The 18,616-nt window shown below is 37.1% G+C and overlaps 1 protein-coding gene across 2 annotated transcripts in view; it reads left to right on the forward strand.

Moving 5' to 3' along the window:
* Window positions 1-10,643, forward strand: part of LOC126248413 (protein zer-1 homolog) — a 171,780-nt gene extending 161,137 nt beyond the window's left edge. For both annotated transcript variants that reach the window (XM_049949387.1, XM_049949379.1), the window contains exon 12: window positions 8,015-10,643. In XM_049949387.1, the coding sequence (XP_049805344.1) occupies window positions 8,015-8,190 (176 nt within the window). In that variant the 3' untranslated portion in view covers window positions 8,191-10,643. The remainder of the gene's footprint in view (window positions 1-8,014) is intronic.
* The last annotated feature ends 7,973 nt before the right edge of the window (window positions 10,644-18,616 follow it).

An 18,616-nucleotide genomic window follows, 5' to 3' on the forward strand; every position in this document is an offset into this window, starting at 1 on the left:
TTTATACACACAAGAAGTTAAATTTATTACTTGCTATCTTTCCTGGTGGTGCTATTTCAATTGCCATCACTGTATTTATTAATAATCTACCCACCTTTCATTAGGTCTTCATCTTGGGTGTCTCTTATCTCTTGTAATCTAGCAAAGAATTTCTTCAACAATGTCGGAAAAGACAGATTGCTACTTACCATAAAGAAGACACATCAAGTTGCAGACAGGCACAATTCAAAGATACTTACATAATGCTTTTGGCCACAGCTTTCATCAGTGAAAGACATACACATGCACCATTCACACTCATAAAAGTAAGCACATTTCATGCACACACAATCACCAACTGTGGCATCTCGGGCGTTTCAGCCCAAGATGTTGGAGTTGGCAGTCATGTGTGCTACTTTTGTGTGTGTGTGAATGGTGTGCTTGTGTTCGTGCATGTATGTGTCTTTAAATAATGAAGGCTGTGGCCGAAAGCTTCATGTAAGTGGTTTTTAGCTGTTCCTGTCTGCAACTTGATGTGTCTTTGTTATGGGAAGTAGCAAAATGTCTTTTTGTACATTGATGATATTCATAATTGAAGTTTCCCTTGTTTGAAAGAATTTCTTCAGTCCAACTTCTGTCCATTTCTATGTCTATGTATCTTATCCACCTTCATGTCATTTTCATTAAGGTCATAATTAAGTCTTCTACTCCAGTTTGTTCCCTGTGCGGTCTGTTTGTTTTCCTTGCCTTTGACGAAGGTAGTCAGTAGCCTGGAAGGCAGTAATGTGTGTGAATTAATAGTTCTTTGTTTTTGAAACTAGTAAGAAATTTTGGAGTCCCATCAGATAACCAATTTTGAAAAAAAAAATTGTAGGATAATTTTTATAATTAATGACACTAATGATAATGGATGGAACTTACTTCACAAATAGAGAAACATATAAATTTTGTCAAAGTGCTAAGCTATGTGGGAGGGAGTGAGGACAGAAAAGAGGTCATTAAAGTGTGTTGTATCTTGGAATAACCAACAGATGTTCACATCTTTGCATCTCTCTGTTTCATGTGTAGTGGGTCAGACAGCATGATACCATACGTGTGAGAGTGAACCACCTACTAAAATATTAATTTGTACTTTATTTTTTATGTAATATATTATTAACTGGTGTTGCGTAGGTAGGAGAGTGTGTTATATTCCATTATTGACTTTGCTGGAAGGAGATTTGTATTTCCCTTCTCTGTTTAGACATAGATATTGTGGGGCTAAACATAAGGAAAATTCTCTTGATAGAAAAATAAAAAATGATGAGTCAGTTTCTGGCCACTGCTAACCTTCAAAAGGGGGAAATATTGAGTATTGCTTCTGTACACAATAAAGTATGTGGCAGTACCATAGCTTTCAGAACTGTTAGAATCCAGAGTAGCTATGAAATTGCATTGTGCACACACACACACACACACACACACACACACACACACACACACACACACACGCACTCTCTCTCTCTCTCTCTCTCTCTCTCTCTCTCTCTCTCCAACTAGACAGTTGGCAATACTGCGCCGACGCGGACTCTTTGAGTATTTGCTGCACTAAATAATTATAAAAGCGTTGATATTAAGCTATTTTTAAACGTGTACAGGTGTTATAATATGTGTTGTTGAATTAGTGGAAGTGTTAGTGAAGTATAAAATAAGATTAAATGGGGTAAGAAGCGTATTTTTCTTCTCGCACCTGTAGCACGAATCCTAGGCCTAATTTCACGCGCGCGAATCGTAAGTAAGCAGTGAATTAAACTTGTAGATAAACGTTTCCAGTTGGTATAAATATAAGTGTTGTTACATTAGTGGAAGTGTTAGTGAAGTGTTAAAGAAGATTAAACGGGGTAAGAAGTTTATTTTCCTTCTCGCGCCTATTGCACGGATTTTAGGCTTAATTTCACGCGCGCGTATCGTAAGTAAACAGTGAGTTATATGTAATCACCAGTTTTTTTTATTCAGTACTCTTTCAATTTATTTATATCTGCCTGAATAGTTTCTAGGGTCCTTTGTTTACGTTTTAGTCACTACTTAAATCAGCTTATACGATTTCTGTTTGTACCGTGAGTGAGAAGTGTGTGACATGCCTTAGGATCGTTAGTTCCGGGTTATGGTGTGATGGGTGCTGTAGTTTCTTTCATTGGGGCGAATGTAGTGGCGTGGGAAATGGGGACATAAATGAGGCTCACCAGTGGTATTGTAGGATCTGCAGTAGAGATAGGAAAATACTGGAACAGGAAGGGAAAATTGCAGCTCTTCAAGCTGACCTAGACAAGGCAAGGGAGGATCTGGACAGGTTAAAGAGGGAGAAGGGTGAACAGAGGTGGGAAGTGGCAACAGGTAATAGGTGGAACATGCAAAGGAGAGCATCAGACAGCTTTGTCATAAACCTTGAAAATAGATTTGACCTGTTGCCTCAGTCAGAATCGGATGAGCCTCATGTAGCTGAAGCTGTAGAAAGGGCACAACAAGCTTTCAAGGACTTAAAAAAGGTAGGGAAATTTGTAAAGAGAAAGAAAGTTCTGTTGTTAGGTAGTTCCCATGGTAGAGGTGTTGGCCAACTACTGCAGGAAAATCTAGGTCCAGAGAACCAGGTCACAAACTTTTTCAAGCCTAGTGCAGATCTGGGTCAGGTAACAGAGGATGTAGGTGCTTTATGCAAGGATTTCACAAAGGAGGATGCCGTGGTTATAGTGGGTGGTCCGGGAAATAGCATTGGCAGAGACTCTGAATATTCCATAGAGAGTGACCTGGTGAAGATAGCGTCAGCAACGAAGCATACGAGTGTGGGATTTGTGTCTGTGTTGAGATGCCATGATCAGCCTCATTTGAACTCTTCCGTAGGGAGGGTGAACTTGGAGTTGGAGTGGCTGCTTAGGACGAATATAGGGTCCCATATTGGTTTGATTCCTGTGGATGCTATCGATAGGTGGGACTACACTAGGCATGGCCTTCACCTCAATAGGAAAGGGAAGGGAAAACTGTCTGGGTTGATTGCAGAAAACTTAAGGGGGGGACACTGGCACAAGTGGTAAAATACCAGTGGTCACAGGTGTCAGAGGGATGCCTTTTTTAGGATAGGGAAGGGAGAAAGAAAACGAGTTTTAAGAGAGATTGGCAGACACACTCAGTTTGAGAAAACAGATGAACAGGAGTCAGATTTTATCATACAGCCTCCATTTAAACAGTGTTTAACAGAAAGTAATCAGAAACTGCCAGTTCATCTTCGCCAAAGCAGTTACAATCCCATTAGTATGCAGTATCAGTTATCTTTATTACACCAGAACATTCCAGGACTTAGAAATAAAGTTGATGAACTACTCATTTGTATCGATGAAATGAATTCATCTAACCAAATTGACATAATCTGCCTCTCTGAACATCAAGTGACCACTGATATAGATATGTTAGACATTTCAGGATTTAAGCTAGCTTCCTACATCTGCAGAGTAGATATGGATGGAAGAGGAGTTGCCACATTTATCAAAAACTGCCATAAATTCAAGAACATTGACATTAATAAATTCTGTTTAGACCAGCATCTAGAAGCATGTGCAACAGAAGTAGAGTTCCATAACAGATCCTATATAATAGTAACTATTTACCGAGCACCTGCAGGAAATTATAATCTATTCTTAGATCATCTAGTAGCTCTTTTGGGTTATTTAACAGGAAGAAACAAAGAAATTTTGATTGCTGGTGACTTTAATACAGATTTTCTAATGCAATCTTCCAGAAAACATTCACTGCAGTTAGTAATGTTGTCTTTCAATCTAACTCACACTGTAAACTTTCCAACTAGGATCACTAAATCCTCAAGGACAGCCATTGATAACATTTTATAGACAAATCAAAGGAACAAAATCATATCATAAAAGCTGTTATCAATGGACTATCAGATCATGACATGCAGCTCCTTGTTTTAGATGTAAATTCTAAGCAGATTATCAAGACTGCTAAATCTGAGTACAGGAGAGTAGTCAATCAACCAAAAATTGAGTGTTTTAGAAAACTGCTCAAAGATATGAACTGGAAAGATGTTTATAGTGCTCATGACATGAATGAAAAATATAACACATTCATGAACAATGTCAGTACCATGTTTGAAAACTGTTTTCCTCTAAAAGTTACTCAAATTAAACAGAAGTCTATAATAAGACCATGGATTACACAAGGAATAAAGATTTCCTGTAAGACAAAAAGGAAAATGTATCTGTCGACCAAGAATAGCTCCAATGCTGATGATTTAGCTAAATACAAGGAATACTGTAAAACATTTAAAAAAGTAATTCAGATGTCTAAACAAATGCACTACGAGAAGAAGATAGCAATGTCAGGGAACATAATAAAAACAATATGGGATATAGTGAAACAGCAGACTGGTAGAACCAGAAAGGAACAGGAGCAAATAGCACTAAGGGTAGATGACACATTAGTAACTGATGGGCATAGTGTGGCAAATCTATTTAACAAGTACTTTATGTCAGTTACTGATAGAATGGGACTTTCAGGATAAGTAAATAATGCCCTTGAATATCTGAAACTAGCCTTCACAAATAGCTTCAAGTACATGAATATATCACTCACTTCACCAAAAGAAATAACGTCCATAATAAAATCTTTAAAAAACAAAGCATTCTAGTGGGTACGATGAAATATCAACAAAGTTAATTAAGGCATGTTCTTGTGAGTTTAGTACAATTCTAAGTTACTTGTGTAACCAGTCAATTATAACTGGGACATTTCCTGACTGGCTAAAATATGCAGATATTAAGCCTCTATTCAAGAAAGGGGATGAAGAGATACCATCAAACTACAGACCGATTTCACTTTTGCCAGCATTCTCAAAAATTTTAGAAAAAGTAATGTACAGGCAGCTGCTCAACCATCTGACCATGATCTCTCATCAGTTACACTGCCAGAAGCAGAGTTCGTTTTGTTTGCAGATGACACAAGTATTGCAATAAATAGTATGTCAAGTGTAGTTCTAGAAAGATCTGCTAATGATATTTTCATGGATATTAATAAATGGTTTAAAGCCAACTCACTGACATTAAACTTCGAAAAGACTCACTATATGCAATTTAGAACCTGTAAGAGGTTTCCACCCAGCATATGCATAAAATACGAAGAAGAGCAGATAGAAGAGGTTGACAGTCTTAAATTCCTGGGATTACAACTTGATAATAAATTCAGTTGGGAAGAGCACACCACAGAACTGCAGAAACGCCTTAACAAATCTGTATTTGCAATTCGAGTGTTAGCTGACATAGGTGACATAAAAATGAAAAAGCTTGCATACTTTGCCTACTTTCATTCCATAATGTCATATGGTATAATATTTTGGGGTAACTCTTCAAGTCAAACAAAAGTTTTCAGAGTCCAAAAGCGTGTAATACGTATTATTTGTGGAGTAAATTCACGGACGTCCTGTAGAAACATCATTTAATAATTTACTAAGAGTTAATTTTATTTTATTGGGGTTCTGTGTATGCAATCTACTGTATTACAATTCATGTATTTGCATTATGTGTATACACAGTACAAAATGTGTCTTGTGAAGAAAACTGCACTATTACAAGTCCAGAGATGAATACTTGACTATTACCAATTTATAATGGCGCTGCAAACACAATCATGCAAACAAAGCCATAGGCACCAGTAATTAAAATTTATATAGTTTTCAGTAAGAAATCAACACCATTGTCTTTACAGTCTGATGCAGATGACTTGCACTCATGATGATTTATAATTAAAGGTACTGTGACAGTGTCCCTGCCAAGTTCCCTGTGGTAATGTTCGTTCTGCAATTTTCTTTTGTCTCTTAACTGAAACTGCACATGAAGATGTTGTCTGTCGCTCTTTAGGTGTCTCAAATCTTCATTCTTAAGGTATTGATCCTTCTCTGCACTATGAAACTTCCCTTGAGCCAAATCAGCTCTGCTGAGTTATAATGACAGCATTGTGACAGTAATCTAGTGACGGAATCCCTTTGCTGCTTTGCAGTTTTATCTTTCTCATATATTCAGTACACATGCTTGTGGGCAAAGACAAGAATCAGAAATTCTGGTCTGGTGTGTGATCAGCTACAAGGCAATACCATACAGGACAGTCACACAATGATATCTGCATTTATGGTATTGATAGTAGGAGTTTTGTTGTGTTTCCCCGACTATTTTCTCACATTGTCCATGGCAACAACTGAACCCACAGGAGATAAGGCATCAGAATTCTTAATCTCTGATGCATGAAAAAAATCAGATTTGTCAACTGGAACTTTTAGTCCAACATACCCTCACGTATTTTCCAGTACACTTGCCTTGCATGATTTTGATTCTTGTAGTTTCATATGTAATATATTCTGGATGTGCCAGTTTTTATTATCTCTTGCAGTTTTCTTAAAGACACAGTTATTGCAGCTACATCACTATGTTCCAAGTGTAATTTCCTCTCATCATTTGTTTGCTGATATTTGAAACACATGTCTTTCAGTAGCCTCAATATGGTCCTTTGCTTCCATTAAAATGGTCAGATTCTTTCATAGGCAAAACCCTTTTTTCCGTTGTTGATATTTGTTTTAGTTTAAAAGCTGGATGCTATTGGCCACAAAAAAATTTTCCCAAAATCATCTAGGTCACCTGTTCCTCAGTTGCAGTTGTGTCACTATCTTGTGACTTGAAAACAACTGAGCCCCAGGCATGAATAGAAATGTTAGCTGTAGTATTGCATATATTTTATATTATAGATTCTGGAAAATGGTCATAGGTGAAACTCATCACTTATTAAAGAGTGCTTTTAACAAGAGCCCACAGTGTTGCATAATGCCATTTGTAAAGTTTATCAAAACTGGGTAACACATCCAACAGAAAGGATGACATGTGATGGACTTAGCCACAAAGTTTACTTCAGCTTGCTTCTGCTCATCGACCTTGAGCCATCTTTGTTCATGTTCTGAACTGTGGTTCCTTCCTTAAGGGGGAGTGAGGGGTGGATTGGAAAGATTAAAAAGGAGCACCAGCTCCCTGCGACTCAATGATAAGATTTGGTGTGGACAAAGGGAGACAAAGATCGTTTCTCTCCACTGTCTTGCAACAGCTGGGTCCATCTAATCTTGGGATCTGAGAGACCTGACTTCCTTTTTGACCTTGTCCAACTCCTCTCTCTCCTCACTGAAGAAGAAATTAAAAGGTCTGAAAGCTATGACTGTGCTGTGTACATTTCTGTGTATCTACTGTCAGTACTAAATATTTTGCCTCCTGGAAGTAAGTTCTGATCAGAAATTCTCAAAAACTTTGTAGTGCTGTTCATTCAACATACAAATGTTTTGGCCATGTGCTAAGGAGCAAAAGAAAGGCTCACCAAATTATTTTGTTTTATTTAAGGGTATGTGGGGGAGGGGTGGGGGTGCAGTGTTTGCCTAGGTATTGCAGTACATTGAGTGTTATCACGAAAATAAAACATCAGAAAGCAGACTATGAGCATACCATCACAAGATTGTAATTAGGGCCATTGGCATAAAGGTAGGCACATGACTAGTGAAGGCAACCTGCAATGTAACTGAATGTGTGTGGTACCTGTTTGTCTTTGAATATATTAAATAAGTCAGAATGGTTCCCCCAGGACAGTACTGATCCAAAAGTTTGCATATGGGAAAGGATTTTGCACTGTGCTCTCATCTGTCTCAAGTTCTCATTGTGGAGTAACATACATACTCTTACTATCATACTTGCATCCATACTCTCCATCTAAACACATCATATAGTTGAAAGTGGCCTTCAAGCATGGGAGCTTGAATGACTTAGTTTCATTTCTCTTTATGCTTTCAATTTGACCTTCATGTAATGAAAGGTTTCCTATGATTCAAATAATTGCAGTAAAAATTGACAACATTTTGTTCTTGATGATTCTGCTGTATAGCCATACTTAATCTTTTTTCTGCTAATATTTTTCATTGTCTAGTCTAATTTTACATCTCCATGATGATTATTTGTAATTTTTTCAGCGGACAAGTATTGCTCACTGGTTGAAGCTGAAGGTGGATTAACTCTTCTTGAAGAAATAGTTCATCATGAAAATCCATACCCTCGCATCAAAGAACTTGCAACAATGGTGATAACACAGTGTAGGCAAAAAAAAGAACATGAGTTAATTGAAACGAATTGTGCTTGTGAGAATTAACTTGGCAACAAAAAAGTTAATCATAAAATTCAGTTGAGTACTGAAATTTGTTATAAAATTGTGAATATTTGTATAAATTGTAAAATACCTAAATAAATTGAAGAATGTTTTTCGTACATTTGTAACTTAAGAACTTACAAATCTCTTGTAAATTTCCTGTTCTTCATTTTCCATGTTTTGTGTGTTACAGTTGATTATTTATTTTTGTAACATTGTATACTTGTTTAATTGTAAATAATTTTGCAAATATTTCAGCCGTAATATTGTTTGAAATGTAAAATTGCTAGCTCACTTGAAGTTGCACTACTGATAGACTAAGCAATTGCATGTACCTTGATATGATCGTCTTTTGAGCCTTGCAGAATGAAACAACACATTTTAAACATGACACAGATTATGATCCTTTTTAAATATATAGAAGTCAGCCAAGTTTGTTTGTGCTTGAAATCAGTAGTGGAATCAGTCTTGTTTAACATTTCTATTGAAACTTTTTTTTTAATTTTCGGTCTAACAATGATGGCTCTTTGATGCTATATATTTACATGTAAAAAATAAGTTGGCCAAGTCTGTAGCTGATATTGCAGAAATGTTCTTAAGGCTCTATTTAACTTAAGTAATACCAGGAAAGGCAAAGAAAAATGTAAATGGCAGTAGAGATAGAGAAATGTGTCTTAGTCACCAACAGAAGAAATTGTATAATCACCCTCCTGAAGTTGAAATATTTTTTTAATGTAATGATGATAAAATATTCATTCTTGAGACATCCATAAGGACACAGGATGAAAGGCAAGGGGGGAAAGGGCATTCATGTAAAATATAATTGGTGGCAATTACTGCAGTCAATGAAATGCCAGATACAGTGCAATGTATAGAAGCTGACAGTAAAGTTTGATAGGGGATAGGAAATTGAAAGAAAATGATTTGATTAGCACATTGTAAAGGAAACAGGCAAATGTTGTTTTGCATCTTTAATGAAAAAAGTGGAGTGAAAAGAAAATATATAGAGGAAACTCTAATCTGAACTCTATGAAGACTGAAAGAAACTGGTGTGAAAGCAAATATTGGATAGACAGTGTCCACATCTTGAAATGTGAAGGATTTATTTCTAGTGAGGGTTATGAGATGAAGAGGCATGTACTCAGGTTCAAGCCGTACTGCTGTATGCAGTTTTAACCTTACCAGTTCTTTGGATTTAGACGCTTTTATTGCAGTAATTTTGAAATATTTCAGATTACAGAAATTTAAACAGTATTTGAAAATATATGTACTTCACAAAGTACGAAGTTATCAGCACTATCAAGAATTCAGTTTCTGACATTTAATTATTTCTTCTGGTATATTTTTTAAAGAAAAAACATCATATGTATACCACAATTACTACCAAGAAACTGATTTTTTACATATCCATTAGTTTGTTTGTTTGGAATGTTTCTTATACATTTTTAAAGGTATGCCTAAAGAATACTGTGAATGATAGTGTTCGGCATGTACAAAAATTAAAATTCAGTATAATTTGAGAAAGCAAATTAGACAAAAGAGATATCTTGGTTACTGCACATAGTAGATTGGGGCTCATTTAAAGTGTAGTCATAAAAGCAGAAATTAATTGGTTTACAAAATATTCAGTTTGATAATCTTCAAGTTTCTTTGTTTGTAACTTCAAATATCAATGAAAAATATAAATTGTTAATTGAGGAAGTTTACCCATTACTCATTACAACAATTTCTGGAGAATGGCAAGGCAACCCTAACCTTACCCCTTCCTACTCTCTCTCTCTCCCCTTCCCCACTCCCAAGTTCTCCCTCCCTCCCTCCCACCCTCCCCTTCTCCACTGCCCCTCTCCTGCAAATAAAAAGTTCCCTCTTTTTTAAAGGATTCACTTTCACAATTTCGTACTCTTGAGAGTGTCTGTCAATTTTAATTACGTGTACTATTATCAGTACATGTGGAAAAAATTACTTTCTTTTAGTTGTGCCTATTTTAAAAGATGTTTTCTCTGTACTTTTTATGTTTAAATATTATGCTAGCTGTTTTGCACTATGTGGATTGGCGTTTAAGGTTACCATAACCCCTTCACGTAACTGTGTTGTAATTTGACACTGGCAGCTAGTGCCCCCCACCCCCGCTCCTTTTCCTGTCTTATATGGGTATACAAGTGGTAACCATTGTGTTAAAATTTCAAGCAAAATATACTTTTGTGTTTGGATTGAGTTGAGATATGGGCTAGCTGTAAGCTTCTGTAATACTGTTTCTCTTGTTTTATTAGTAATGATCTGGATTGTTTTAACCTGTATGTAAATAACAACTTTTGGTATTGTTCTTTCTGGACTTTTGACTCTAGTCATTACATGTTTTTGTACCGAATAACTGCAGGAAATGACCTGTTAGAGTGATAGGTAAAGAATACGGAACCTGTACATAAGTGTATGAAATACAGCTTGTTCTCTACAGATTTTTGTTTTGTTTCCTTTTCTTTTTTCTTTTTTTTGTACCAAAATATTCAAAGTAATATGCTATGTGCTGTAAGTGTGACCCATTGTACATTATTTTTAGGGTTTGTTTTTAAAATAAAAACACATTATAATTTTGTATTGTCTATGCAAAAGATATATTGACTGTTAGTAAATAATGCTGATTTCCTATTTTAATGAAAATTCATGAAAATTACTTATTGCTAAGAACAATTTGTTCCTTGCCATAAAGTTTCCCTTTATTTTCTTTACATCAAAATAACAAAAGGTGCCTCTGCCTAAATTAAACAAATCACTTCACTGAAACCTGTCTTACAGCCACATGCATGTCTTTGGATGTATACCACTTTGGTGGTTAGCATTTCTAATTTGTTAGATTTGTAATTGTGTAGAAGAAGTGTCTGTGATGAGCGTCTGTACTACGCTTTGTTGTATCTGTGTTGTTGTCAGCGGAGTTGGTAGAAAGAAGAGGGTGGAGAGATCAAAAGTATGTGCTGGACTGGGAATCCAAAGACAAGATTCTGGATTGAAGTGCTGATCCAACACACAGTTTTAAACTGTCATGAAGTTCTAATACAGCACTCAGCCACTACAGACTAAGACTCATTCTCAAAAATTTCATTTGATAGACAGATGAAGATAAACAGTGCACTGTGTCTTCACTATATGAGACACTTTGAAATAGATTAATTCAGGGTATTCGTACATAATCTAGTAATAAGGAGCTGTATTCCATTCCTCCTTTGTTTGCTGGTCAAACTCTGGTGACAAAAGTTATCTTCTCAGCTAAGCATCACTGCAATAGCTCTTGTAAGTAACTGTGAACATCCAGCATTAATGCAAACTAACGCAAAATTTTCCACATTTTTGGTGTGCGTTACATATTAGACTAATATATTAAATGAATGTATCCTGTTACATTTAAGCTATATCTTGAACCCTCCATTACAGCCCTCCGCTCACACTTCTTTTAAGTTGGAGGAAGCATTGTTTTACTAATTGTACAATTCCAACATTGGAATAAAGGGACAGGAACTATGTGTTATTATTTACAAGCCTTTTCCACATGGCTTTACCCACAAAAGCGTTTGGCACATATACGGCCCACATATGCTCCTCCACCCTCTCTATGTCCACGTCTTCCTCCCTCTGTCTCTCTGTACAGGTTTTGTGGATGTATTTATTCCAATATGTTATTGTTAATCAAATAATGTGAACCATCTTTGCAGTGCCATATCAAGAAAATGTCATTCCTATGTAATTGAGACCACAGTGTAGAAAGTACCAACTATTCACAGAGAAAATTATGCAAATTGAAGAACTCATCTGTTGGCACATCACCAACATTAAGAAAAGTAGTATGTAGGGACCGATGACTGTTGCAGTCTGGTCCCTTTAATCCCACAAACCAACCAACCAAAGTAGTATGTAATATACACAATTGACTAATATTTTCTTAACTCAATACCTGACTGGACACAATGCTTTCATTACACTTTCAGGCACTAGGCTATATTAAATAACTTGGGTTTGTGCACGTCTCAGTTGCAATGTCTCATTGTTGCTGAAGCTGTGTCTAGGGCCAATAGTTTGTGTATGTTGTCACTTGTGCCTGGCAGTTCAGGAATGTGTACAATGTGCATAGTGTGAGAATGGACTGTTGACATTTGTATTGGTGCATGATGCTATGTTGCAATAAATCAGTGAAAGGTACCTAAGATGTAGTACTATTGTCCTAGCGGCCGAAGATGAATACTAACAGGTTTTGTGTGCAGGGCATCTCTGCCTCGCGACACCAGGTGAGGTGAATTTGTGAAAGTTTCTATGGAAAAGCCTCAATGTTGCTGGCACTTTGTTGGCAGATATCATTTTCATTTTGTAGTCAATAGCACTTCACATTTGACAACTGTCTGAAGCATTTCCAACTTTCAGGACTTTTTTTACACTGTATTGACTATTGAGGTATACTGTCATGATACTTGTGTCCATGGTCCATTTAATGTGTGGACCTCATGTCAGTCCATCTCTTCCAGCCATGTCTCTGCCCAGCTCCGCCTCCACCATCTCTCTATGTCCTCCTCCCCAACTCTCTGTGTCCATCTCCCTGTCTCTGTCCATCTCATCATCCAATTCTCTATGATGATTTCTCCTCTCTTTCCATTTCCTCTTCCCCAGTCTCCCAACAAGCAAGATGGCACAATGCCCATTTTTAATGACCTCAGTGTCAACAGAATGTTAAACCCTAATCTCCTTCCCCATCCTTGAAGCATTCTAAGCATGTGATCCATCTCTAATGACCTCTGTGTTGACGGGACATTAAACCCCAATTTTCCTTCCTTCCTATCCACCCTCTCCATCAACTTCCTCCTCCCATCTCTCTCTGTCCATTTCCTCTTGCCGCCTATCTGTCCATATCAGCCTTTTCTCTCTATCCCTCTTCTCTAGCCTCCTCTCTGTCTGTCCACCTCCTCCTACTCCCTCTCTCTGTCATACTCATCCTCCCACCTCCGCCCATTTCCGCCTCTGCCTGTCCATCCCCACCTTCCCCTCTTTCTGTCCATCACCTCATCCCCCTCTTCCAGTCCATCACCTCTTCCCTTTGTGTCTGTCCATGTCCTTCCTCCCCTTTCCCGATCCACCTCATCCTCCCCCCCCCCCTCTCACCAACCATTGCCTCCACCTCCCCCCCTCCCCCTTTCTGTTCAACAGTAGCCATCTGCACATGTAGCCCCTGCAATGCTTGCCTATGAAACATGCCTAATGTGCAGGACAGGCTCTGAGTTAGTCGCTGAAATTCTTTTTTGCCTGTGTTTCTGCTATTATGGGAGCTAGGACATTCTGACTTATACAGTGCTGATTCTCAAATAGCAAGCAGTGTGTGTACCAAATTTGGTTGAAATTGATCCAGCAGTTTTGGACGAGAGGGTGGACATACAAGTATGGTCATATATTCTGTTTATAAGGATTCAGTTTTCTGTCAGAATTGCATATGTATTTCTCAATGATGACTAGTTTCAGATGAATCAATTCATTGTTTAATCATTGCTTGCATTGTTACCATGTGGTTATATAATAATTCCAGTGTAATATATAACAGTTTTTCTCTGTTCTTATAGTGCATATTATAACAGTCTGCCCTTGGCACAGTTGACTTTATACACTTGACCAACTTACCATTTATGCTTAGTGTTACAATTATCTGCAATCAGTTACTTAACTGATGGTCCAAATTATTAAGTTAATTCTACAGTGCAAAGTCAGGTCACTTATCTCCAATAAGACGTGTTTCACTTACTATGCTAAACACACAAATTTTCAGTCTTTTGCTCATTCTGAAACTTGAAATGTACTTATTGTTACATTGCCTACACATTCCCCACAACCAAATGGAACATATTGGCTGTCTACAAGGCACTAGATGTACCTGTACGAAATACAGTTAGCACATCTTGAAAACAACTTTGCCATCTGTAGCCTGCAGTGGGAGATTTTAATGCCTGACTCACTTCCTAGGATCCAGATGCAATAGTCTCTGTTGGCAAGCTTGGAAGATGAAAATGTAGTGGTACAGAAATACTGCACCACCATAAGAATAATTTCACTGCTACAGACAAGATCAACAATAGACCTAAAACTTGCATAACTATGAGTGTTACTAGTAATCAAACCGAGCGAGGTGGCGCAGTGGTTAGCACACTGGACTCGCATTCGGGAGGATGACGGTTGAATCCCGCATCCAGCCATCCTGATTTAGATTTTCCGTGATTTCCCAAAATCGCTCCAGGCAAATGCCGGGATGGTTCCTTTGAAAGGGCACGGCCGACTTCCTTCCCTAATCTGATGAGACCGATGACATCGCTGTTTGGTCTCCTCCCCCAAACAACCCAACCCCAACTAGTAATCAACTTGGAAGATAAGTACATTTTTTTTGGCTGTCCATCACCTTTGATTTAATTTCCCCTAACTCATGTTTTTGGATCCACCCAAAACACTGATGGAACATAACTGGAGCTAAATGCTATGTTCCCTATATTTCCTTAGTAACTGGAACCAGCGTAGTAACAGTTTAAAAGCAACCCTGCTTTAATTAGAAATATCTGATAATCTTGTCCTTAATTATTCTGTATTAACGTAATGTATTATTGAAGCCAGTGTACAGGCAACTCTCCAGCAACAGCTTTCTTAATAAAAAAAAAAGGTAGTCATGTATGGTGGGATAAATGAATCCTAGGGTGCAATCAGTAGACATAAGGAAGCACTAAGAAAATATATGGAACATAGCGTTTGGCTCAGTTACATCAAGATAAAGAAAATTCATACATCAGAAATAGAACTGGAGAAGAAGAGACATAGAAGAAGCTAAGTTGAGGTCATTTCTGCAATTCCTTAACCAAGGACACCATAGTGTGCAGTCTGTGGGAAAAGATTTACAGCTACAGATTTACAGCAAATGAGTCTCCACTTCACCTATGTTTGGCAGTACTTCTGCGCCAATTTTTTAATGAAAAAAAAGCTCAAACTAAATTAAATGATGTTAAACAAATGATGCAAATTTGCATCAAGTACACAACTAAAGGTATCTAACACTGAAGAACTCTTAACTCCATTATGCAAGAGGCATATTATATTTTCACTTTATTTAGAGTAAGGTTTTTTATTCATTGATTGGTTTGGTGCATAAGTTTGTAGCATTTTAATTTTGCATGCTGGCTGGCATTCCAATTACTTTGGGGTCATTTATCAATTGTCATTTTTTATTTATAATTCACTGTTGCTATTTTTGAGTTCATGCATTGTCACTGTGAGACAGTGAGAGTAACTGGCTACAGAATGGAGTGCCAAGTGGAGAAATCGAAACATTTCCAACATATACTTCTGTTTGATTACAGTAGAGGGGTGACAGCAGTGGAGGCAGCCAGAAATGTTTGCACCCTGTATGAGGATAAGGCTATTGGACAGAGCATAGCAAGAAAATGGTTTTCTCATTTTAAGGAGGATCATTTTGGCATTAGTGACTTTCCACAATCAGGAAAATCTTCGGGGTAGGATGAAGATCATACAAATGCGTTAATTCACAATAATTCATGCATTTAACATGACTGGTTACTCATTTGTATCACCCTTCTTGGGCAAACAACAGCATTTTCCGTAATACAATCTTTTAAATATGCTATAAATATAATGACATGAGCATCTCTCTGTCTAGAAACTAGTAATACTTGGTGAGTTTGTATCTGTATCCACTTCCCAATTTTACTGTTTAAATTTTTGATATCTTTATTACTTGCTGTTCCAAACACAGTTTTAACTGTTTCTTTTTTCCATCTAACCAATCTCATTTTTTATGTATTAGCATTCATTCTATTACTTCTGTTAATTGTTGCAACTAAGTCCTCAGTTTTTCATAGGAGAGTTTTAATTTCTGAGAGAAAAGGCAATAAAATACTATCAATCCCCTCCCTCCTATATACAAGTAAATAAACACAGAACATGCCAAGTCAAGAAAATCAAAACTAACATAAGCAACTAATGAATAACATATGTGCATTTCACGTGAAATTTATGCTGTTTCATAGACGTAAGTGCTTAAGATACATTTCTTTGATGTTCCTTTTTCCTTGGTAATTCTTCTTTTCTGCAACAGTTGAAGGACTCTCGTCTTTCAATTGTTTGGCTCTTCTTACGTGGATTGTAGACATTCTAGTTGGCAACTGTAACTTTACATTGACTGACAAAGTCATTTTGATAACTTGGTAAGGTCCATGATATTTTGTTCAAAACTTTTTCATTTTGCCTTTTTGGGTGTACAGATTAGTAATACTCACTGTACTCCTCTGTACTGTAGCAGTTCACTCATCCATTGCCCAATATGTTCTTGCTTCTCTAAAACTTTTGTGGCACTCTGTACCCTTTGCCAAATGTTCTCTCAATCTACTTGCAAAATTTTTCACTGTTTAATCCTGTGCACCCAGTTTAGGTTGGATTATATCAAAAGGTGATGGCACTTTTCACCCATCTCGTACGGTGATTATGAATTACATGCACAATCTACAAAAGTTAAATATATGTCCTAATCTGAATACTGTGCATTTATGTAATGGCTTAACATTTTATATAAAGTACAGTGAAATCATTCTGTGCATCCATTTGTTTGAGGATGGAAGAGGTTGGTACATAACTTCTTAATTTGTAATAAGGACCATAACTGTTTCATTAGTTCGAGTACAAAGTTAGTTCCCTGATCCACAATAATGGTTTCTGTAACCATTTGTTTACCATGGCCTATGCTCCTGTACTTGCCTTATGATCTGGGATGGCTGCCATAACTAAATACTGTGAAAAATTATCTAACACCATAAGGACATAGGCTACTTATTACCCGCTTGTGTTCTATTAAAGGTCCTAAAGCATCCAATCCGAATATAGAAAATGATTTGTCAGCTTCTGGTAGTCTTTATAATTCAAATGACTCCAGTCTGCTCTTTGTGCACACGGGATGCAGTTTCTTACATATTGTTCTCCATCACTGTGACATGTTTTCACCAAAATCTTTCAGCTACACATCTGTCAGTCATTCTTTTCCCTCCATGACTCGATAATATGTGGTTATGTGCTTGATGTAATACTTCCATTCTCAGTGCTGCAGGAGCCGCAATATGGGGTCTGTACTTTGGAGGTCTGCATAGCAAGCCTTCTTGCATTTCAAACTGAGGTTTCATTTGAAACAATTGATACTCACTGTCAGCTGATTGTGCGTTTATCCAGTCTTCATGGCTTCCACCTATTACTTGTAAAACTGCTATCTTCCTGGCTAGAGTATCAGCTTCCATATATTGACTACTGGCTTATGAATTACTTCATAGTCGAATTCACTTAATTTTAATGTCCATCTCTAATCAACTTGATGAATCTTCTTTCAACTGTAATAATCATTTTAAAGATACATGGTCTGTAATTGAATTTATGCCCATACAAATAGCAACAAAAATAAGTATGTTCATAAATAACTGCTAGCATTTCTTTTTGAGTTGCTGAAGAACAAGTTTCAACATTATTCAACCGCCTGGAGGTATATGTAATTGGATGTTCTTTCCCATCAATATTCTAACTTAAAATAAACCCAAAACTTTGTTGGAGGCATCACACGAAAGTATGAATTCCTGTAAAAAGTCAGGGAATATTAACACAAGACCTCACATTAATATCTCCTTGAGTTTCTCAAATGCTTCTTCACACTATGTTGTCCGCTGAAAACTGACACCTTTTCATAGCAGCTTAGTTAACTGATGTCTAATTCCAGCAAATTCATGAACTTATGATAATAATTGCATCACAAACATATGATAATACTTGCACAAGCCAATAAATGATTGTAATTGTTTAGCAGTTTGTGATGTTGGTAAATCCGGTGGAAAAAGGCAAGGATCTGTCCTCGCTTCATCTTTACTGACAATATGCCCAAGATAACTTAATTGTGTCTGAGCAAAAGGGAATTTCTCGATACTAAGTGTAAGGTGTGGTGCCCTCAATCTATGAAATACTTCGTGCAGACGTGCTTTTCTGTAGTTCTTGAACGCACAATTATATTGTCATGGTATACCATACAGATTCCTGGTTGTAATCCATGAAGTACCCCATCTTACTTTTATACTCTTTATGGAAACTCCACAGGAATTCCTTGCAACAACACTTTGAGAGCTCTGTTTTCTGCCTTCCAGAGTATGATGCGATCCACTTCTGGACTCGCTGACAACTCATATTTTTGCACATTTATTTTGTGTATTCTGTCTGAAAAAGTCCCCTGTCTCATTTGCCTTCTGTGTCAATTCACTCAACTTTTCCATAAAAAACCTAGCACTGTTTTGCTTGTGGTATATCTGATGAAAAACCTCCTGCTAGTTGTTCAAATGTAATTGCCTTGCTCAAAGTTTTGTGATACATCACATATGTCGTG

Source organism: Schistocerca nitens, chromosome 1 (assembly GCF_023898315.1).
Source record: "Schistocerca nitens isolate TAMUIC-IGC-003100 chromosome 1, iqSchNite1.1, whole genome shotgun sequence".
In the NCBI taxonomy this organism is placed as follows: domain Eukaryota; kingdom Metazoa; phylum Arthropoda; class Insecta; order Orthoptera; family Acrididae; genus Schistocerca; species Schistocerca nitens.